The 25,417-nt window shown below is 36.0% G+C and overlaps 1 protein-coding gene across 1 annotated transcript in view; it reads left to right on the top strand.

Annotated features, from left to right (window-relative positions):
• The window catches only part of LOC125056051 (transcription factor SOX-21-like), a 48,711-nt gene extending 33,276 nt beyond the window's left edge, over positions 1-15,435 (top strand). The window contains exon 5 of the mRNA XM_047658913.1: positions 14,498-15,435. Coding sequence (XP_047514869.1) covers positions 14,498-14,917 — 420 coding nt within the window. The 3' untranslated portion in view covers positions 14,918-15,435. The remainder of the gene's footprint in view (positions 1-14,497) is intronic.
• Positions 15,436-25,417: the final 9,982 nt, after the last annotated feature.

The raw sequence follows: 25,417 nt of genomic DNA, 5'->3' as shown, positions 1-25,417 counted from the left end.
AAATTTCTTAACCTACTTACTAATAATAAAAATAATCGAAAATTAATGAAAAGGAAATTAAAACAAATTTAAAAAGTTGCAACCCTGTGGCAGTGACCCTTTAACGCTCCCCCCCAAGGTCCAAGCCTTGACGTGGCGGGGGGGCTCTAGTACTTGGAGTGCAAGCCAGCACTTTAGGGAAGCCGATTGGACCGATGGGAAGGTTCTCAGTAGGCTTCTTTAAATAGAAGAAACTTGATGAACAACAGGCGCGTGAAGCACGTAGAAGTAGTGTTCTTTGAGGGAAGGTGTGCGTCATCTATTTTCGCACGTGGGATGGCCGGCTTGCAAAGCCAGCGTTTTTGGTGTATCATGTTATCTGGGGTGTAAGCCAGCACCTTGGGGAAATGTATGGACCGAACTTTTGTAGTAGCCTTTAAAGGCCAGCTCGTATAACTGGCGTTTGTGAATATCAAGAGCATTGCTCTTGGCACACTGTATTTGAAACTTGTGGAGTTGCCAGACTTCCATAGATCACGACCCCAGGTGGCGAATAGGGGTCCTCGCACTCGCCCGCGGGGGTACCGGTTGGACTTCCGACATCCAACTGGCGTGGACCAAAACTGGTGGGCTCAGGGCGTGCCCCCGGTTCAATTTTTGAATCGGTAACGACCGGTGTTGAGCGCATATTTTTGCGTTGAGTTGATGAAGAGCTTGCGTGTCTTTTTACATTTGTAATGCTCAGTAGCTTCTGCATATTGTAGATGACCTTCTAGGTCAATGGCGCGACGGATCTGGTGACTGCGATAAGCAGTTTCTGGGTGGGTTTCGACTCTCCGTCGGGCAACCTGTTACCTCCGGCGTGTGTCGTTGTCATGTCTAGCGGCATGCTTGTGGCCAGGGGGGCTTGCCTTTATTGGCCGGCCCTGAGAGAAAGGAAAATCTCAATAAAAAACCCTTAAATTCCCGACATTGGGGCGCCTTGTAGGTTTTGTGCGGTGTCGGTTACCTGTATTTACAGGTGGCTGGTGAGTAAAGTCAGTCGCTAGCGGCCAGCCCTCGGATACCACCCGTCCTCCGAGTGGTATAAGGGTTACCTAGGTGCAGGGGGCACCACCTGGGTGGACTGTGTATTTCCCCCATGGAAAATAATTTATGAAATGACAACAATAAATAATCTAATAAACAAAAAAACCAAATCAAAAGAAGATGTTAGTGTGGAGATGCCGTGTGATGCGGCTCAGCAGGAGGCTGGAGTGGCAACGGCGGGCGATCAGTTTGTTTTGCCAGCGCCCCCCAGTGATATTATGTTGGAGTGCCCTGAGATGTCGGATTCTTCCACATACTCAGGTGTTGAAGCAAGGGAGTCTTTGACAGTTTCATCGCGGTTTTGGAGCTCCCGGAAGCGTTTCAGAGAAGTCGCTGACACTGATTCAGATATCGCTAGAGAGGCGACTTCAAAGATAACGCGGCGTAAAGGCAGAGGTCGGCCATCCACTAAGGGCGAGAATGTGGATCCGGTTCCTGCTAATAAATCTGCCAAGTTGAAAGAAACTAGAGCTGAGAAAAAGGCTCGCGAGGAAGAAGAGCTTTTGGCCTTGGAAATTAAAGCTCGAGAAACACAATGTACTCTATCTTCTGTCTTGGTGTCGGAACAGGGCGAGGATATGTCATTGGATTTAGTAAAGAGGATTGAGGCTAGCCTGGGAGTTGTTGAAAAGGTCGCCACAAAATCGTCCAATATCAAAGGACAATGGGTCCATATGGCTAAAAATGCCATTGCGGACATGCGGAAGGATATTGGGGTGCTTGCTAAACGTTCAGTTTCTGAGGAAACTCGATCTCTGCGTGAAGACAACGAGCGCCTCAAAAAGCAAATTGAGATACTCCAGCAGGATATGACGGATCTTCGGAAACATGTTGGAGTTAATTCAAAGGAGCCACCGCTCACTCCTTCTCTCCTCGAGGAGTTTGAGGCAAATCTGATGCGCCGTATCGGGGATAGATTAAATGCACGGTTTGAGAGTCTAGAGCCTAGGCTTAATCCTGCACCTGTATTAAGACCTTCTCTAGCCGCGGACCGACGCAAGGTCGTTGGGCCCCCTAGATTTGAGTCAGGTCAATCCCAGGATAATAGACAGGTGAATAGTAGAAGCTTGGTGCAAGCAGCATCTACTGCTTTGCCCCAAGGACCATCCTCTATTTCAAAAAAGAAGAATAATAAAAGAATTGCAGGAGAGGAAATATTGGCCATTGGAAAGGTATCTGCTATTACTCAGCCCTCGCCTCTGCAATCGGCTTCCAACCTTTCTAAGGAACATTGGTTGATTGTTGGGAAAAGAAAGAAAAGGAAAAGGAAGAAAAGGGAAAGGTCAGGTGCTGTGTTAGCTCAACCAACTGTAACAGGTTTTCAGGCACCAGTTAAAAAGCCAAGACTGCGTACTCCCCGAACAGCTGCTGTTGTTGTAACTGTCCCGGCGGAAATTCAGAAAAAAGGCGTAACATATGCGGAGGCTATTAAAGAAGCGAAAGGCCAGATTAGGCTAGAAGAGTTGGGAATTGAAGCAGTTAGGTTTAGACGTGCCGCAACTGGTGCTGCCATTATACAAGTCACTGGTGAAGGTGGAGGAGATAAAGCAGATGTTTTGGCTAAAAAATTAAGGGAGTTGTATGGTACGAAGGGCATCCTTGTATCGAGGCCTGTTAAATCTGTTGAGGTAAGAGTATCAGGCTTAGACGATTCTGTTACTGCTGACGAAGTAAAATTCGCTGTGTGTAAAAAAGGGGAGTGCTCATCCGATCATGTTAGAGTTGGCGAAGTTCGTCAGGATAAGTCGGGTCTCTTTGCGGTGTGGGTGAAATGCCCGGTGGAAGCTGCAAAGAAATTGTCTGAAGGTCGTCTGCTTGTAGGCTGGACTTCAGCTAGGGTGACGGTGCTGCAACAACGAGAACTTAGGTGCTTCCGCTGTTTGCAAGCTGGTCATGTTGCAGCTCGTTGTACGGCGGAAATAGACCGTAGTAAGTCTTGTTACCGGTGTGGCCAGCCAGGCCATCGTGCTTCTGTTTGTTCATCCAAACCACAATGTCCTCTGTGTATTGCGGCAGGTAAAACAGCTGATCATCGACTGGGGGGGAAAGCTTGTACGGCTCCCAGTCAAAAGATGCCGAGAAGATTCAACACGAAGGTTTCAGTAGAACCAACCTTAAGCGGTGACATAATGGAGACCCAAGAAATTGTAATAAGTTAGAATGGATCTACGCTTTATTCAATCTAACCTGAACCACTGTGCAAGTGCTCAAGACCTTTTAATTCAGAGTTTGACACAGTGGATCGTTAATATAGGGATTGTTTCAGAACCATACATGGTTCCAGATAAAAACAACTGGGTCGGTGACCGTGATGGTCTTGTTGCGGTTTTTATAAATGATGTCAACTTGCTGTCAGTTGCTTCTACAATGCAGGGTAGAGGTTGCGTTGCTTTAAAAATTGGCAGAATTGCAGTTATTGGTGTTTATTTTTCCCCAAATAAAACGCTTGCTGAATTTGAAACGTTTTTGTCCGAACTGGGCTGTCTGGTTTCATGGTGTCGACCCCTCGATCTTATAGTCGCTGGAGATTTCAATGCTAAATCTACAGTGTGGGGGTCTCCAGTATCTGACGAACGTGGTGACGCTTTGTTGGATTGGCTAGCAACTCAAAATTTAGTGTCACTGAATCGGGGTAATGTTCAGACTTGTGTACGTATGAATGGTGGCTCTATTGTGGACGTTACTTTTTCAAGTCCTGCTCTTGCAAGTCGTGTTTATGGATGGAGGGTGTTGTCAGAAGTTGAAACTTTATCGGACCACAAGTACATTCGTTTTGATATCCTCGATTCCACTGTAAGCTTACCGGGTCCTGCTCCATCTGAGATAGGTCCTAGATGGTCCCGAAAATATCTAGACAAAGATGCGCTTACCGAGGTATCCTTAGTAGAAGCTTGGAATCCCAAACCTTCAAATTTTACAATTGATTCTGAGGTAGAATGGTTTAGGGACTCACTGATTCGTATCAGTAACGTTGCTATGCCCCGGATCGGTCCCATCTCACCCAAGCAAAGCGTCTATTGGTGGTCATCTGAACTAGCCCGACTACGAATGGAGTGTGTTAAGGCGCGTCGCCGTTACACGCGTTTTAGAAGAAGGCATCTCAGTTATCGTGATCCGGACGAAGAGGCAAGTTTATATACTTCTTATCAAGAAGCAAAAAGGGCTCTTCGGTTGGAAATAGCTGAAGCAAAGGATAGGGCATGGAAGGAGCTCCTGAACTCTTTGGATCGTGATCCTTGGGGGCGACCGTACAATATTGTCATGAGTAAACTCCGTCCCTGGAGGCCGCCGCTAACATCCACAATGGAGCCGACGTTTCTGGGGATGGTTGTTACATCGTTGTTTCCTTGTGATTCTACTCCTTTTATTAATGTTGACTTCGATCATTCAGAAGATATTCCTGAGGTGTCAGAGGGTGAGTTAGGGGCTGGTGTTTTTAAAATTCAAAACACAAAAACCGCTCCTGGTCCAGATGGATTGCATGGAACGGTTTGGGCGCAATCTCTTAATAATGGTTTATTTAACAGATTTCGAGATCTCCTTTCTGATCTTTTGAGGAAAGGCATATTCCCTAATAGCTGGAAAGTTGGACAATTGCTTCTTCTTAGGAAGTTCGGGAAACCGGTAGATTCACCTTCGGCCTATCGACCTATTGTTTTACTTCCTGAGGTGGGCAAACTGTTTGAGCGAATAATTGTCTCGCGCCTCGAGAAGCATCTTCAGATTATTGGTCCAAATCTGTCTGATACTCAATTCGGTTTTCGGCGTGGTCGCTCTACAATTGACGCTTTAGCTAAGTTAAGGGACTTGTGCGAAGAAACTGTCTCTGGGGGTGGGGTTGTGTTGGCGGTTTCGCTAGATATTGCGAATGCGTTCAATACTATTCCCTGGAGAGCGATTATGGATGGTCTCCTTTATCATGGTGTGCCTGTGTACTTACGTCATGTAGTAGGAACTTATCTCTCTGATCGATCGATCATTTATCCAAGTCGGGAAGGTTGGAGATGCTATCAGGTTCGATGTGGAGTTCCACAGGGGTCTGTTCTTGGGCCCCTTTTGTGGAACATTGGATTTGATGCAGTCCTTCGAGGTAGACTGATGCCAGGAGTAGGTTTAATATGTTATGCGGATGATACACTTGTGACGGCCAAGGGATGTAATTATCAGGAGGCGAGTTTGTTAGTTACTGCTGGAGTGGAAGAAGTAGTGACTCGTATAAGACAACTTGGTCTTCGAGTCGCTCTACAAAAATCAGATGTCATATGTTTCGCTAGGAGGTCACCACCTAGAGGCGCTGAGATAATAGTGGATGGTGTTCATATGGCATTAAAGTCGACGTTGAAATACCTCGGGTTGGTTCTTGATGCCCGATGGACTTTCAAGGCTCATTTTGCTGCCCTGGAACCCAAGCTTGATTCAACTGCAATGGCATTGGGTCGTATAATGCCAAATATCGGTGGGCCAGGCGGGGGTTGTAGGCTCCTTTATGCTGGAGTGGTGCGTGCAAAGGCGCTTTATGGGTGTCCGATATGGGCAGATAAGTTGTCTTTTTACAACAAGGCTTTACTGAGACGGTCACAGCGTAAAGTTGCTATAAGAATTGCTAGGGCATACCGTACCGTATCCTGTGACGCGGCATGTGTCATAGCCGCCACTCCGCCTTGGCATTTGGAAGCTTTGGCTTTGGGTGAAATTTTTTGGAGACGAGCTGAAGCCAGGAGTGGTGGTTTTGACCCACCTCTGGAGGTAGTCAAGGTCTGGAAGGAGGAGTATCGCCGCCTAATTTTGCTAGAATGGAGGGATGAGTTAAGTGAATGTCGGTTTGGTTTACAAACCGTTGATCTTATTCGTCCCTTCTTGAAACACTGGGTGGACCGACGGTGGGGATCGCTTTCCTATCGGCTCGTTCAGGTTCTCTCTGGGCATGGATGCTTTGGGAGTTACCTGCATCGAATCGTTGGGAGAGAGGCGACACCTGCTTGTCATCATTGTGACTGTAGAGAGGATACGGTGAGGCACACTGTTGAGGAGTGTCCGGCTTGGGACGGCTTTCGCTCGGTCCTTGCTGATAGCATTGTTGGCAATCTGTCGCTTCCACTAATAATCCAAAGAATGGTGGAAGCTGACAATGACGGCCCATGGAATGCCTTCAAGGCTTTTTGTGAGGCCGTCATGACTGAGAAAGAGAATGCGGAGCGTCAGCGCGAAAACAATTCTGATGCTCCGCCGGTAAGAAAACGACGACTGGGGCAGCGACGCCGTGCTTTCGCACGTCTGCCCTAAGTTAAGATGCTGATGATTTGTTCGTGGGAGGAGTCACGTTGATATTGTGGCATTCGCGTTTGGCGGGGGTAAGGATAGGGCACAGCTGTTACCTGCCTCCGCCCTTTGGCGAGCCGAAGGCATCCGTCAGGTTTTAGTGGGTAGGTGTGTAAATATTATATCTGAGTCCCACATAATCCCTGCTGGAGTAAAATTCTGCAGGGATATGCGTAAAAGCATTTCCTGACGTAAAAAAAAAAAAAAAAAAAAAAAAAAAAGTGACCCTTTAACGCTGGAAAAGTTTCTTATAATTCATTTAAAAACTTACTACGCTTTGTTAGTAACTTAGTACTAAAAGTAAATTGTTATAAATAATTTCGAACATACTTGATTAGTAGCTATACTATTAATAAAGTAGCGGCCCAGCTTGGAAAGGCTGGATATTTATGGCTCAGATTAAAAAAAATGTTGATTTAGATACAATTTTTGATTTAGTTCTTTAGAAATATATTACAAAAATACAACCTTTTTCTCTTAATAAATAATCTCGTAAGACACAGGAAAAAGAACTTTATAAAAATTTAAAAGAAATCGTATGGGTCGGAAAAAACCAAAGCGAAAAGCCTACCAGTATACCGCGTTACTAATTCGCATAATTTTTTAACGAATTGTAGCGCCTCTCTAATATAAAGAGTAAACTCATTCCCCGTTCATTACACGCTTTTTAGTTTTTTTTTCTATTTTTTTATCGACGCGAATCGGGTAAAATTAGATCACATGTTTTCGACGCTTCATTAAGTTAAAGTGCTGAGTCAACATGGTTTTACATCTTAAGTTACCTTTACGCTTTGTTATGATAACGAATCGTATTTCATTAGGCTTCTTATTTTCTATTTAACGATGGTACGAGTATATGATGTACCCACAGTACCTAACCTAACAATACTATAATGTTTTCGGTCAAAAAGATCTTACAGAATTAAGTTAATTTAATTACTTAAAGAGTAACCATGCCTATTTTATTTAAGTAGGTATAGTAGTTTTGTTTTATCCTAGGTCTTCACATATAATTATCAAATCAATGTATACAAAATATTGTAAAAACTATTTTAAAAGAGTAAGTATGGATTTTCTTGCCCATTCTTCTACATATGAAACTACCTTTTGGGGCAGCTAGATTAATTTTTTTTAATATTTTAACTTGTAATTTTGACTTTCAAAAGTGCCTTTTTAATAGGCCTAATTGAAGTAGATGATTTGACTTTTGTTTTTAAATGTGTACACTGTATAGGTAATGTTAGGCTTGATTACATGTGGGGGAACCCATTACAAATTAAATAAAAAATAAAAAATCAGCAAAACTTTAGACCTTTGCTGTTTTATTTATAATGTAATCCATTAACTATGGTAACGTTTACTTAACCATAGATAAAAATCATAAGATAACTGCAATTATTTCGAGTATATTTAGTAATAATTTTGATCGTCTCTTAATTAATGTTATGACCATATATTTTGAATAAAAATTCTTTAATACTGCAATTGGCATAACAATATGACCAATTAAGGCACGCTGTTACCAATTCGAGGTGTTAGAATAAACACTTGCTATAAGCCAGCCCTCGCGAATTTAAACGTAAATGTATTTTTTACCGTTAGCATTTCTTATTTTGACACAACTTTAATCAATTCCGAACCTCTTAAAATCAGTTTATAAAACTTCAAAGATCGGACATATCCAAAAAGGTTTTACTTTTAATCTACAAATTAATTTAATTCCAACATTTATATATTAACGAAAAATGTATAAATAAGAAATTAAAAATAATTTGGTCCCTGTGGCAATTATCCTATAATGCTGGCAGCTTTTATTCGCTGTATTGCAATAGGGTAGACCGAGGCGAATCGGATCACAGGGCGAATCGGATCAAAATTAGAAATGTGTTGATAATTCAAATATCACATTCACATAGAACGCACTCAACCGGCGTTTTGTGTCTCTCCATTTACTGAGCACCTCCCGACATAAGCAGTATTTCGATCGCGCTTGTGGATCAGTGGCAATGCCGCTCGTCAGCCACTCGGTTTTTTGTGTGTGTCGCAATTTGGCACTCATCTAAGGTTACGTACTTACGTTTTCTTTGTGTCATATGACGGATTTGTCTTAAAATTTAACTACTTTGGTTTATATTGCTAAGCAAGGTGTTAATATTGAAGAACCAATTCGCTTTTAAGTATAATCTTAGAGGTTAACGTCTAACATATTTATTTCAAAAGTCTTAATTATGGGGCTAATCGGATCATATCCTTAGGGGCGAATTGGATGACACTTTTAAACTGATTTATTAAATGTTTGAGGTTATTGATTCATATTTATTTCATGACCACCGGAGAATGGTGTCAAGAAAAAATGAAAGAGGCTGTAAATTAAGTCCAGAACAAAGAGTTGACCTTGCGTAAAGCTGCTAAGAGTTTTTCAGTACCGTTCACGAGCTAACAGAAAAAAAGGACCATAATATATATGTGAATTATGTGCCAATAATTAAAATTGATCTTATTATTATATATTTTTACTGATTCCAAAGTTATTTAACACTATACCTTAAAATTTTGTTATATTTTGTGCACGATCCGATTCACCCCGAGAGTTGGGGCGAATCGGATATTTTCCTTTTTTTAGTTTTTAATAGCTAATTAAGAGAATATATGTATGATTTAAGTTTTCAAATATTTATTTCATAGGTAATTGTTACTTCTTATGATTTTATCAATAAAAATAACATTATATAGCACTTTAGTATGATTTACTCAACCTCAAAGAAAAAGTGATCCGATTCGCCTCGGTCTACTATACTTATTCGTTAAATCACCAGCTCTGGGGTCACAAAGTCAGAGTCAAATAATTTATTCCAATTAGACCATCTAATGGCATTTTTGAACCTTAAATAAAATATAAAGATGATTCTAGTTGCCCCTTCCAAAAGGTAGTTTCGTGTGGAGAAGAATGGAAAAGAAACTCCACACTTAGGTACTCTTTTAAAATAGGTTTTGCAATATTTTGTATATACATATTAGTTAAATAATTATATGTGAAAACAATGTCCTCCTAGAATAAAACTACTATACTAAAATAGGCACAAAGTATTACTTACAAATTAAGCAATGCAGCAGAGCAGATAGGTCAATTATTGTATTGTTAGTATACATGTTCCTCACATATTTACAAATATGAAACCGTAGAATATTATACATTAAAGAGTAATAATACAATTTCAGTTTGTAGTATTATAAATAAAGTGTAGTATTATAATGAAAATAAATAAAAAAATAAACCGCCGGTACCTACTATCTACCAGGCGCCAACTTAAATCTTTAATTAGCGCCTGTGTACTTGAATCCCAAGGCCCAAGAGTCTACTCCAACCGTTTTATTTAGTTTTAGTATCAGCTATCCCATAAAACCGCTTCTTACTAATTTTACGATTTGCCCTTCTAACCTATTCTTATCAGGAATCAACGCATTTCACAAAACAACTTAGGGGCAGATTTAAATCAATTTAGATCGATGTTTTCACAATAATTAAACTCGAGTTGATGTTTTCACCCTCGCGAGGGCGCGAGATTATATGAGTGAGTGGATGCTGGATGGGGTCGAAAGATTAAAGTCAATCTGAGAGGAAAAACGGTTTACGCGTGAAAGTATAGTAAACAAATTTGCATTTATACACTTCTATACTACTATTTGTAATAGAACGTGTTAAACTAACTACAAAACCTAATTAACAGTCACTATATTCCACTTATACTCAACACTTTTTTGTTAGTGAATAATAATAATAATAATTTATTGCAACAATATGGTACAAAAATGTGTAAGGTTGTACAATCGTAAGTTCGCATATTCTGCCACACACAATGGCGCGCAAATTTGTCTTTAAAGGAATTTTACATTTTACATTATTAGTGATATGAATAAATCATTTCTTATATTATTTGTATCGTTCATATCATATCATACGTACGAAACAATATATATAGTCCAGCCATTCTCCTCAAATGATAGTTAAGCTGCGAATTAGTGATGAAAATGTATTGAAAAGAGTGTTAGCAATTTCCAACAGTGATTGCTTAAAATAATTCTTGTGATCACTTTAAATTAATGTTTAAAAAAATCTGGTTTAAATTATAACTAAACGTTAAGATTCCATCCGTATATCACAGTAGGTACTTATATTTATTATGCTATCAAAACATAACTTGTAAAAAGTCTAACAACGCAGTTCTTCTACTGTAAAAATTGAGATCCATGTAATACCAAGTCGGTTAATTGGTTCAATCTCTACTTAAGGGACCTTCTGTCTTATGCTACGTAATTAGCTAACCTAAAACATCTTATAGTGACCATATCAATATTAATAACCTTTTGTTTTAAATAAATAGATTGGCTTGGCAACCTCACTAAACAATCTAATTTAATAAAACATGTATTACTTGTGAAATATGTGTTTGTTGCCAAGTGTATTTAAAACGTATTTTTTTTTATATTGATATGGTCAGTATACGATGTTCTTATGTTAGCTAATTAATAATAATTTAATACTAAAGTTCCCTTAAGTAGGGACTGTATAAATTGACCGACTTGGTATTACATATATCTCATTTGTTACGGTATAAAACTGCGTTGCGAAACAAGCGAGAGTTTTTTTTATGCAGTTGATATCACAGACAAAACTAAATACGTCCATTGTCCTTCGGAGTTATTTACTTGATTAACACAAGGGTTGAGGTAATCAGTGGCAAACAATACTACTACATACTTTTGCTTTCATCGATTCATTAATACGAGTGAAAGTTTTAATTCGGTAGCCGTCTCTGGGGAGTTAGGGTTGTCATTCTCAATGTCACCCCTAGTTTTGTGTAATCAGGAGCTTGGGTATGTGAATTCCAACAAAAAAGTATCTTAAATGGAATCATCAGATGTCTGGCTCAAATAAATTTATAGATATGACACTAATTTGATTTTTTTTTAAATTCACACATTTATTGCACATTAATTATAAACAATAATAAACTTGAAAATAATTAAATGCTGCAACGGGCCTTATTAAAAATGTATATTAGTACTTAACTTCTTTCAGTAGTTATTAAATATTATTAACAATATTGTTAACAAACTAATAACATACATTTATTTCCAACACACAAATATACAGTATTTACAATATTCTTAACCTAAAAATAATAATTAAAAATACAAATTTAAAAAGTTTGCTGGCACCCTTAATGCTGGCATTTTCTCACTGTATTGCCATTGCATTGAGCGAGAAAAGCACCAGCTCTGGGGTCAGTATTAAATAGTTTCTAAAAAACAAACGCTAGCACCCCTAACTCCACTCCCCAACGCATTGTGCCGTCTTAATAGACTCGACTATCGAATGATCGATTTTTTTCGATTAACGTATCGAATCGTGCCCTAAACATCGAAAACAATATAATCAGCTACCATTGAGAGGATATTAAAAACGGTGATATTGCGTTTTAGCAGGTACCGGTAACGAACCATTGTAACTTTTGTTAATCGAATATATTGATCGATGCGTTTGGCTAAGTTTTCATGCTTAATTAGGGTGGTTATTGAATTTATTTTATTACGTTAATTGGAACGTTTCATTGATGCGCTAAAGATCTAATGTAAGACATATTCATAACATATTCCACAAGTATTTATAATAATCATGGTCATATTGTCTTAGTGGTTTCAGTAGCTTTAATGCGACTCTCATCCCTGAGGTCGTAGGTTCGATCCCCTTACACCAATTCTGTCTATGTGCACATTTCACTTTCGCGCAAACGGTAAAGGAAAACATCGTGAGGAAACCACGATATACTACGTAAAATATGTATAAAAAACTTGAGTATTTCTTTTTTAATTTTTCTATAGTGATAAGGCCGCCCGTTGCCTTCTGTAACCTGTTTTTTATATGTATATTTAAAGTACGACGTGTAAATAAATAAATAAATAAATAGTTTTGCATATCAAAATATTCCTATAAACAATTTTTACAATTCTATTGAACCTGTATAAGTTTAACTAAAAAATCTATAAAATGTATGAAATATGTGTCATATTGAATGCGGTAAGCACAGGGCAGTAAAGCCGACGTCTCGGTGTCTGACTAATCCTGATTTAACACCGACTCTCGACCATAGGTTATACCTTAACACGAAAGGACTCACGGGTATAAAGAATGGACAACAAAATGTTACGGGTTGTAAAATAAAGCTCATATATACGTTTTTGAACGTTATATGCGATTATAGTATCGCATTAGTACTTAAAATTGAAAAATAATAACATTGCCTCGAACGGTAAAGGAAAAAATGTGAGGAAACCGAATTTGCCTTAGACCCTAAAAGTGGACGGCGTGTGGCAGACACAGGAGGCTGTTCACCTACGCCTATTAGATTGACAAATGATCATGAAACAGATACATAAATCTGAGGCCCAGACCTAAAAAGGTAGCGCCAGTGATTTAATGATTGTACAGTAAATGAAGAGCATTTACAATATTATATTTTAAAGGTACAGACAGGGAAAAAAACTTTTTAAATTTGTTTCAGTTATCTTTTTTATGTAGGTGAAGAACGTTATCATACCTACTCTATTTTCTTTTTAAATAAATGTATTATATGTAAATATTTTTGACATAAAATCGTTTTTATTGCTTCCGTGATCATGATAAAAGTGTGCTCATTCATATTGCTAAATATGTCAATAACATAGTAAAATGGCTTTATTTGTCATATAAAGAAGTATTTTTTATAATAGTTCAATCCATTACAAACTTTATAACACTGTGTCACACAAACGGCTATTTACCTCACGATATTGTGCGGCTCACTTCATTAAAAAATTTAAAACTCGCAGCTTTATTCGAGCGCTTTGTTAACTGTGATTTGTTACACAATACAACATTTATCAAAGGATTTTCAATTCTATTCAATCTGTATAGAGCTTTATTTTAAATGAGATGTGTGAGAATGGTTTTTTTCCGTATTCGTTCATAGATTACAAACGATAATCCGCTTATGAAATTAATGTTAGGTGCTGATTTGTCAATATTTTGATTTCGTCTATAAAGACTAAATTATAATCATTAAATAGTGTGTGTTACCCGAACTATTTAGCAGTGTGTCAAAAATGTATAGTGAGCGAGACAAATTTATAAAATCGGAGGAATAATCGTACCTTGTAGTTAAAAATTTCTATTTTTTTATATAATACATATTACATATATAGATTTATACTGTTCTTAGTAAACGTATTTCTTCTGTATTATTTTTAAAATCGTTTAGCTAGATTGTTCTTATCATACTTGGTCTATATGATCAAAAAATTCTTAAAACGATAGGATTTGTTTAGAATTTGGTCCAAGTATTACAATTTGAATTATTGTTATAAAAACGATTTTTTTTAATACATTATCTCTTTACTGAGAACATTATGACACATGGAACATTACGATCTAGTCTAACTTAAGACTAATAAGTAATTTAAGTCTTATTTACTAAAAAGGATATTTAACATAAGAAAGTGTCCACTAACACTTCTTACAGTCTCTATTATGGGGAAGACACTCTGTTTACCGACTTCTAAAAAAAACAAAAGAGAGTTTATCGATTCGACGTGATATTTTTTTATTGTTGAAATGTATATTTGTTATATGATATGTGTAACACAATATGTAGTTATTAAAAATCTAAGTTATAAACGTTGAATTAAATTATCAAAGCCATCCAATTTATGCCTGATGCTCCGGATCATCAAAGTCAAATAGTAAACACACTGCGCCTACGCATATCGACATAACTATGGTAAACCGTAGGCTTAATCCATACTTTTATTTACATTTTTCTTATCAAAATAACTACTTGAGATAATGACGTTTTAACTATATTTTTATCAATCACATTTATGTGATAAATATAAAAAGCCCTATACAAAACCTCACGTGCATGCTTTGAAACTGAATTTTTATATCTATTACGCTAACTCACTCAATTTGTTCCCCCAATATCATATTCCATACAAACTAAGCCGGTACAATATTGTCGATATTTCTATTTTTTCGTGGTATAAATAATATATTTCCTTTCCTCCATTACAGGTGGGTAGTACGATGGACATGTCAAAATATTCAATAGAAGACAAATACAGAAGCTACAGCATGTACCCCGACCCTGCTAGAGGATACCTCGATTCCGCGGCCTTGTCTAAAGCCTACATGTACATGGATCAACAACAGCAACGGTATCCCATGGACATCAGCAAGATGTACTCAGAGGCGTCAGCTGCCGCGATGGCTGGGTTGAGCGTACCTCCTAGTATCTCTCCACGCTCTACTGAATCTCCTGACGTCACACCGAAGCACGATCGCCCAGAGGGCAGCTCCTCCACTGGGTCGAATCCCTCGCCGTCTCTGCCCTATTATCAGTCCCCTGGGCTTCTTATGCCGCAGTACCCGAGTCAGTACGCGCAGAGTACCCAAAGTGGAGAGTTTAGGAGACCACTCACTGTAATTTTCTGACCCGACAGCTAAGCTTGTAAATATGGATAGGACAATGGACAATCACGTTTGATGAGAATGTAAATAGATATTTATCATGCATTTTTAAGTATATATGTATATTGTATATATATATACCTTGCTTTATATGTGAGGATATTTTAAGTATTGCATTTATATTATGTTGTTTATTTGACGTTCCTCTATATTAATCTATTTTGATAGATGTATAAATTAGGTTTAGAAAGATATGCTATGCTATTTATTGAGTTTTTGTATCATAGTATTGTGTCTAGAAATTTTGCATAAAGCGTCAAAGATTTTAGACGTTTTGTGTTACAGTCAAAATCTGCTATAACGACATCGAAGGGAATACTCATATTTAGTCGTAAAAACCGACAATCATAACAGCCGATGTCGTTGTTATTAAATACCTAATACAATATAATTCAGCCGGGACCTTTGATTTTGTTCAATATAATCTGTATGTTGTTCTAAACGATGTCGTCGTTAACGGTTTTGACTGTATAATAAAACTCAAGAAATATCATACATTATTTTAATTGATTGTCCCTCTCACGCAACGAAATATATTGTAAATAATGTAGAAAATTAGACATAATTTATTATTAAAATTAATATAAGATCTTGAGGTATAATCTGTTATAATTGTTATTTTATTGTGCCACAACATAGTACAATTAATTATGGAATGAATTTGAACTTAAATTTGACAAATTCAAGCATAATTCTTTGGCTATGTATGAAACAATTGCATTTAATTTGTTGCCATACCACATTTATGACAGTGATGCACCAATAATTAAATAATATACCTAGATTCGTATATGTCTTAAAATATATACATTTTGAACTTGTCATTCCATAATTAAAAAGAAAATTATTTAAATAATGATTGCGTGTTACAGGCTGTACTTAAAACAAGCTAAAAAAATAAAGGGACACGATAAGTGCTGAGGGTCTTATCATAGAAGGATATTGCTGATGAAAATGTATCTTTGAGATAAAGAAAGTGGCGCTACCACCTTAGGTCGTGGTCCCAAGTTTCTGTATCTTATGATAATTTTTCTAATAATAAGGCATGATAGGCAAGGTGATCAGCCTTTTGCGTCTGGCACACGCCGTTAACTTCTTTGGGTGTAAGGCGTGCTAGTCTTTTACTAAGGCTTATTATTTATTAAGTTAATTGGTGCACAGCCGGGGATCGAACCTACGACCTCAGGGACGAGATTGGCACGCTGTAGCCTCCAACACTTCTATATATCTGTTGCAGGCCAGCAGGTGCCTTAATTTATATTAAAATCAAACTTTTTAAATTCATAATTTGTTGTTTGTTAGTTGTAATATTTTATGACATATCCGATAATTTCAGCGGAAACTTAACTAAATACGATACGGCCTGTGGCCTTTTGTTCTTAAATCTAAGTAAAATTTAAATGTATTTAAAATATTCTTTGTTTTATGCAAAAAATTATGGAAATAAACGCATACTAAATACGACGTCTTCAAGGCTTGCAGTAGTTTTGATCAGCGAATGTTTGTTTTTATTAAATGTATTTACACATATGGTCTGTCAGAATGAGCCTTTTAAATGGAATAGGGTAAAAAGGAAATTAAATTTTTACAGGATAGCTGGCAACTGAATTGGAAGAATATTGTAAGAAATTTAAATATTTTTAAGATTAATTGTATAGTTAAATCTAGTTTCGAAAGATATTACTCAAAATAAATCGTTAGAAAATTTCACAAAATATTTTATTTTGAAACCCTATTTTTGTATTTGTTATATACAATGATTGTTTGGTTAAATATATATTATTATTATACAATCTTATATATATCTTCTATATAGACTAGATTTATAGTTAGTTTGACCTGACATGTTCATCAATTCGTACTCAAAAGGTAAATAGGTACATACATCCCATGACTTTCATATTTTTTTGTTTAAAAATAAATAAATCATACATAGGGCCTCAGATTTACGTATCTGTTTTATGATCATTTTTCAATCTAATAGGCAAGTAGGAGACGGTTTCCTCACGATGTTTGCCTTCACCGTTGGAACGAATGTTAAATGCGCACATAGAAAGAAATTCCGATTCACAGGCGGGGATCGAACCTTCGACCTCAGGGATGAGAGTCACAAGCTGAAGCCACTTGGCCAACACTGCTCTTGTTATTTTACTTTTAAACTTGTAGATAATCAGCTATTTGTTGTCCAGGCTTACTACATATTGCAATATTATACAAACTTCACCATAATTCCGCCAGAAATCTTTTGTTTACCCATTAGAAATCACGACCCTTGTTAATAATTGCATTACACACTGATCTATTTGCTAGGTTCACAAATGCAACGATTTATTATTTCACCCCTCTACATTTGAAAATCTCTTAAAAAGGGTATCCAAAATAAACTTTTCAAATAAAACGCTATAATAACAAATGATAAAACATTATAACACTATGAACCCTTTATAAAAACAAATAATTTTTAATATTATGAGTGTGAAATAATACTGCAATTAATTTGGCATTCTACTCACGAACGTTTCATTAAATTGAGAATATATACGCCATGCTTCTTTATTTAATGCGATAAAAATATTAGTCGAGAACGTACAAAAAAGAGATTTTTATAATATTAATATTATTATAGGTATTGAAAACATCTAAGCCCGCAATAGGAAATGAATAGGCCTGAATACGGAATCTCAAACCAAACATAATTCTACTTTGACTTGACCCTATACACACACGTTACTTTCTGGAATATGGATTGTATCAGAAAGTTTTCAAACCATGGAACGCTCAAAATAAACCAGGGAACCTTTTTAGGTCTGGGCTATAGATCAGTTTCATGGTCATTTGTCAATCTGATAAGCAAGTATATGATCATCCTCCTGTGCCTGACACACGCCATCGACTTTTTGAGTCTAAGTCAAGCCGGTTTCCTCACGATGTTTTCTTTCACCGTTGAAAGAAAGTCCATTTGTGCACAGTCGGCTATTGAACCTTCGACCGCACGCTAAAGTCACTAGGCCAACACTGCTGAGAATGCTCAATTTATCTAAGTTTTTAAGCTACAAGAAATTAAGCTGTACCCACGAAGGTAGGCTTAGAATTGGAAGAACCTCGTTTTACACTCTCATGTATAGCACGCCTTACAGTAGCCCCCATACTCATTGAAATATGCAAGTTGATAGATATCACTGGCAGGGTAGTGATTTTGTAAGAAAACAAGCGGAATCATTGTGGGGCAAAATACGTTGAAATAACATAAACAATTGCGCGGGACCTCTTGTGTAGGTGAGCTTATACAGGCTGATCAATTTACATTAGAACATTACATTCACAAGAATTCCTTTTGCGGTTCAGTTATGTTGACTATTTTTTATAGAAAAGGGGGCACACTGCCAGTAGGCTCGCAAGTGCGCAGCCAGCATTTTAAGAATTGGAACGCTCTTATCTTAAAGGACCGTAAGTTGAATTGGTTCGGAAATAGGCATACTAAAGAGTAGGTAATTGTTGTGTCTGTCCACATACGCCACCGCCTGTCCTAGATGTTCCACACCTGCCTCTAGATCACCAGCTGCCAGCAATTCTTCTCCCAGTTGACTCTGTTGCAGGAAGAATCTCTGCATGGCTTCATGATCATTCATATCAGGCAGAGGACCACCCATTGTGCGTGATCTGCTTGAATTCTGTTGTGCATTTTGCCTACGCTACTTAAATTTTTTTGTACAGCGGGTCTTAACGACGTTGTGACAAAAAAAAATCATTTCAAACACTCAAATATAACATACTTACAGTATTTACAATATTCTTCACCTACATAGTAATAATAATATATCAACATTAATTTACGTTTATGATATAAGACGGCGTATAAATTACTAATTATGTTGTTAAAATAGAACAGCATGTATAATAAACACCTTCTCCCCTATCAATGCGCATTATTATGACAAAACGAGGCAAAATAAATACGAGCGTCGGATGCAGGATTGTTTTTTCTGCAAACACAATCAATACTAATAAATACACAACGGTGCGTATGACTGCATAACAATGGATTACTTTTATATGCCCTTTTTATAGTTATCTAACTCTATCTATGGTGTTGTCATTATACGAGTATTAAGAGCCTGAAACCCAGAAAATGTAATGCTTTGTTTATATATTTTTAATTATCCTCTATCTATATATGAATGTAAAAAAATGGTTACTACTTGGCTGAAGACGTTGAGTTATGATGAAACAGAAGATTTAATAACTGTTATTCTGTAACACACCCATTCAACCACACATATACACACACCCACGAACGCACACACACACTTAGAGAGAGAGTGACACACACACACACACATACACACACAAACACACACCAAATTTATTTTTACGACTCCGTTTGCAATGTTTTCTTTTAGCACTTAATACTTATTTTCTTCTATTGTATCTTATGACAACGACCTGATTGTACGTGTTCCGGTCCGGTGGTGGAGAGGCTGGCTATCTGTCACTCAGGTCTCCTGTTACAGAGACTAGTCTCTCACATACACTTCCTAATGTTATCATCTTAGTCTAATCATAATAACCTTGTATGTATATGTGAGAGAAGAAAATAAAGATTATTATTATTATTATTTTTATTTATAAGATAAAGGCAGACACAATTGACTGACAATTGACTGACAATTGTGCTTAATAAGCCAGATTAAGTTCTTTCATCTCTACAGCCCAACCAACCAACGGTGTAGTCTGCTCCGGAGACCACGAAAAGTCTGTTGTGCTCTTGACATACTCTAGAAATTATGCTGTTTTAGCCCATGTTCTAGAATCCTTAAGAAAATTTTTGACTATATGTATAGAGCATTGTTTATAAGAGATAATTATTTAAAAATTAATCTTTGAGTTGGCTGTATGTACATAATAAAAAATAACCATGATTTTAGAAATGATGAGACGTTTCGCCTGATGTAGTTTTTAATTTTATAAATCAGTAAAAATTCGTGATTTGTTGCCACTGTTTCATTCAATGAATGTTTTGAATAGTACAGTCAAAGTGTGTATTTAATACTTACATACAAAAACATAAAAAAATAAGAAGCCTAATATATATTCATTCGTAATAATGAAAAAGTAGCATACGTACGAAATTGCTATTGATGTTAAACATGTCTCCAATGTAGACTTCTGAAGCAATTAGCTCAAACTGTAATTACATTTAATAATCAAATTATCATAACGCTGCAAAGCCTTCATTCCTAGCACGTGCTGGTTCACATTTTATGCAACTGCAATTATGTTGTATTACAGACTATCAGTTATGTAGAAATGTGTAAACAATAATTAGACGGTAAGGAAAATTTACATAATTTCTTGTATCTTTAGCCGAGTTCATAGTATCTATAATATATGTATATGTTAACGTAAAATTGTAAACACCGTTAGATTGTAATCTATCTCGCGAGATTATAAACTGTCGAAAGATTGTGAACCTCAGCGTACTGCTTACAATTTAACGTATTATTATTCGGTAGACTGTACTACACTAACTTAGTTATCATTCAAACTTCTTTGGTCAATTACAGATTAATTTTACTTCCCAACAATTTCATATAACTACCGAATAATAATACGTTAATTTGTAAGCAGTTCGTTGAGGTTCACAATCTTTCGACAGTTTACAATATCGCGAGATAAATACAATCTAACGGTTTTTACAATTTTACGGTGACATATATATAGTTTAAATATATATTTAAATTAACTTTTAAAACAACGAGGTGCTTTATCACTTTTGTTACTAACTTTTAGTACTTATCATAGAACTAAACTCTACAGTGAAATTCATAACAAATTAAATAATAATTCTTGTCGTAACGCTATTATAATAATTGGATATCTTATATTAATAGTTCATATTAAATCAAGTAGTTCATACTAGCTACTAAGCAAGCCAACCCTAGGCAACCTTTAACCGAATACTACCGGAAATCTGCAGACCTATGCAATTATATTTTTATTGTGTTTAACACACTTGACCCCACGTTAAGGAAACAAAACGGTGACCGCCGTCCACGCTGTCAGAGTGACATTTGACACGTCAGCTGTCAAATGTCAGACGCCACGTGCCGCCGCGTGCGTTCTCAAATGAGTTTAAACTGTAATCGCGGTTGTGACAGCCATCTTTCAAACATTGTGGTTACGGATGTGAAGTTAAGGGCGAATGTTATTTTGAAATTGCATTTATAATATTTAAAACCACATCATATGCTTTTATTATAAATTGACTGTTGTAGTAACACCAAATCAGGCATATGGTAGGCATTTAGAAGTTTCCCTTATACATATTAAGTTTTTTTATTTAAGTTTCTATGTCCTACTCAATTAGTGATTCATAGATAATCAAACCTAATTATTGTTTTACATATAGAACTGTGTGTGGCCACGAATATTTCAGTTTATGACAAATTAAAAAACCTCTTTAGATATAAACTTGAATTGATCGTGGTCAGACATTGTCAAGTTGCCAGATATGATATTTATAATCTAGACTATTGAAATACATAAACAACAGACCAATCTAGTAACTATGAAAAACAGAATCAAAAGAATAAATACCTACATTAGAATCTCCTGCGAAATAACTGTTAAAGCTAAACAATATTTAACTAAGTAGAGGAAAAGCTTCGAAAAGTATTAGTGTACTTACTATGAAGACATTACGAAATGATCTATGACACTTGTTTCGATTTCTTTGAAGCCAAAGAGAAAAATACGTAGGTAACAAAATAACTAAATCAAAGTCAAAACTTCACAAAACAGACGCTAATAAATTATTAAACGTCGGAAAACTTCAAATTTCGCCTGAAAGTCAGTCCGAGTTTTGGAAAAACACATATTTTACTGTCAACAAGGGGATGTTTATATGAAAAACACCTATTGTACTCACCCCCAAGGAGTTTAGCCCCTCTAAGATTATACCCTCGGTAATATTGATTACTTATTGTCTGATCGACGTTTCTTTTGTCATTGAAAAGTTGGATTTAAAATGACGTTTATTTTTAAATTGTAATGACGTGATGTTGATGTATCTTGGCGAATATCAATTGGATCCTTTCGTAATAATATTAGTCATTTTCATATAGCTGTATGAACCTCTGGCAGATTTAATGAATTTGGTTTGTAAGGTGCATTGTAATTATTACTGCCATTATAAATGCTTTGCTTTGAAAGCTTAAAATATTATTTGCTTTACTTTATTCAATATTTTTGTTATTGAAAGTAAAATTAATAAAAAGGAATTCTAGACTGTTATTAAAGTCTAACTTTCGAATAATATTATTTTCACAGTTATTAATAATTATAGAGCTGTGTTGGGCTAGTGGCTTCAGCGTGCGACTCTCATTCCTGAGGTCGTAGGATCGATCCCCGGCTGTGGCAATGGAGTTTCTTTCTCTCTAGGTACGCATTTAACATAGGCTCGAACTGGCTCGAACATCGTGACGAAACCGGCTTGCCTTAGACTGAAAAAGTCGACGGCGTATGTCAGGCACAGAAGGCTGATCACGTATTTGCATATTAAATTGACAAATGATCTTGAAACAGATACAGATATCTGATGACCAGACCTAAAATGGTTGTAGCGCCATTGATTATTTTTTTATTTTAATTTAAAAAATATTATTTCTGGATTTCATCATTTAAATATAACTCATAAGAATTAATTTTATTGTTATACCTAATATTTATTTTTGTAATTTCTTTCCAAGCAAATAAAAATCATACCTCATTAAATAGGGAAATTCGGATTCAAATAAGACGAGAGGATATTACCTACATTTTCCATTATACGTGAGCACAGTGTTCACAAAATCCCCGTATTGTGCTCATACACGTACAGTATACACATATAGAAAACAACCATTCTTGTTACATATTCCTATTTGATATACGATGTATGCTCACGGATGTTTACTACTAGATATGACGATTATATTTATTAAATTCTTCACTTTTGCATTTTTTATGAGTTAGGCAAATGAGCAAGCGGTTTGCAAGTGTGTTATAGGCCTTTAAGGTAGTGGTACCCCTATCTTGAAGGTCTTTATTCGTAACAGAAATACCAGGAATGGCAGCTGGTCCCATAGTGGTGGTGGCTGGCAAGATATGGTGCCGCCCAAGTGCCAAGATTGTGTCAGATCTTTGTGGACATTTTCAGCAACTCCATGGAGACTGTTAAATATTATTATTTTCTTTATTCCTACAAAATTATGTATTTACACTATATTCGCGGATTCTTGGCGGACCCATGCCTTCTTCAATACAAAGAGTCCCCTGGTAATTTGTGTGCTGAGATATTGCGGGTGACTCGATTGTGAGGAAATTGCATGTATCTGGTTAGCGCAGCGCCTTTTTAAGGTCATGTTATATTTACTCAAGTATATCCTCTCTATTAAGGTAGACAAGATGGTAGATGGGAAGATGATATTAAAAAGGTGGCAGGGGCGACATGGCTGAGGAAAACAAGAGATAGATCTTTGTGGAGAACACTTGGGGATGCCTATGCTGAAAAGCAAGACGATCAAAAAACCGGTGTCTAATAGGAAATAATATGATAATAATTACATTTACTTTAACTAAATTTCGTTAATAACTAAGTAGAAATATGATAAAATATAACTAACAAGATTGGCAATAAAGGCTATATTTATACTTTTTATAAGATATATCCATTATCTGATTGTCCTCCTTGTAACGTTTGTGAATTTTAATTGCAGTAGGTATGTCTAAGATGTGTCTAAATCTAATAAGATATATGTATTTAGGGAAATTGTCAACTCACTGTCGATATTTAGATAGTAACCGAGAAACTTTCGCGGTGGACGGTTCTCTTACAATGTTTTTTTCCATACGAGTGTGTTTTATTTAGGAAAACGACAACACATATATGAATAACATTTTATTGAGCGCATCCAGTAATATTTATCTACGTAAAGCTATAGAGAGAATGTGACAGTTTGAAAACGTATCTGTAATGGTCGTATTGTGTATTGTATTAACTACTGTTTGTTTTGTTGTAGTAATGTCTGCAAGATTCATTTCAGATTAAGCTTCATATTTGATAAGCTTTTCATTTCTACAATTGTGTTTGATTTTATGACAATTCATACACATACGCTTACGTGGCTTATACTCCATGGAATTATATGTATTCATAATCCAGTGACACTCCAATCTTTCATTTGTTTCTTTGTAAATTTTTAGATATTGACAAGACGCGTTCAGCATTCCTGCCTGCCATGCCATTTGTGTCAAATCATCAAAAAATCATCGTGTCTACCTCAGACACAACGGTTCTTATGTTATTTACCATACTAACAAGTCTTAATTCCGCATATAGAACCAAATAGTTCTTCTCTTCTCTTCTTCTCATCTTAAGATGCTACAGCCATTGTTCCGTCACCAATAACAATTGCAAAGAAGAAATATATAATAAATTGATAAATTGCATATTTGATTTCATACAAACAACTACTACTCAACAATTTCATACAAACAACATCAAATACAAACGTATTTCTTAATCTAGTTTATTATCATTTACTTTTATTATTTGTTTTATATTTTATGAATGAAATGTTTTCATGTTGTTATTGGAGAGTTTCTTATGTTTGTTATCCTTATTAGTAGATAAATTAGATTTAAATGAGTTATTAGTCTTAAGTTAGGCAAGATCATAATGCCCAGTCAATAGTCATGTCTCAGTGAAGAGACCATTTATATAAAATAACAAAATTAAAACAAAGGTATGTAAAGGTATATTTCTATCTATAATATAATTTGTGTTAAATGAAACTATGTCTAGAATTTAATAATTAACAATAGAATTCTAATTAATCTAAGTTTAAATAGTTCGTTTAGAAAAAATGCAATTCAAAATAGCTTGAACACTTTTTTGATTAAGGCTAAATGTGGTTGAACAAGGTGGCAAACATAATAAAACACGATTTACCTTACTTCCGCAGTCAATTAAATATTTCAAACGCCTCTAAATTACGATTTTAATTCATGAATAAATTAACACCGAAGCCTCACTCGGAAATGTAATTATTATGTTAATCTCAATGTAATAGTTTCATTTCATTTTATTGAATATATTTATAAAATGAATTTCATAAAATGATTGTATAATAAATTTGTAATTGACTACTTTCATTACATTTATGTATGTCTTCGAAAGCTAGGTTTGGTTGTGTGTGTATCAAAAAGAATAATCACCACCACTATGAGGAACCAGCTGCCCACTGAAGTATTTCCGAATCAATTAGACATAGATATAGACATATCCATAACATTTATGACTAACATAAACACACAAATAACAATAATCAAAGAAAAAAATAAAATGAGAGATATAACCTTTTCCCATTCGGTTCGTTTCAAGTGTGTAATGCGTGTGTGCTGTGGCGCTAAATGGCCCTGGCT

This window comes from Pieris napi, chromosome 14 (genome assembly GCF_905475465.1).
Source record: "Pieris napi chromosome 14, ilPieNapi1.2, whole genome shotgun sequence".
In the NCBI taxonomy this organism is placed as follows: Eukaryota; Metazoa; Arthropoda; class Insecta; order Lepidoptera; family Pieridae; genus Pieris; species Pieris napi.
The sequence above is the reverse complement of the archived record's forward strand: the minus strand, read 5'-3'. Positions and strand labels throughout refer to the sequence as shown.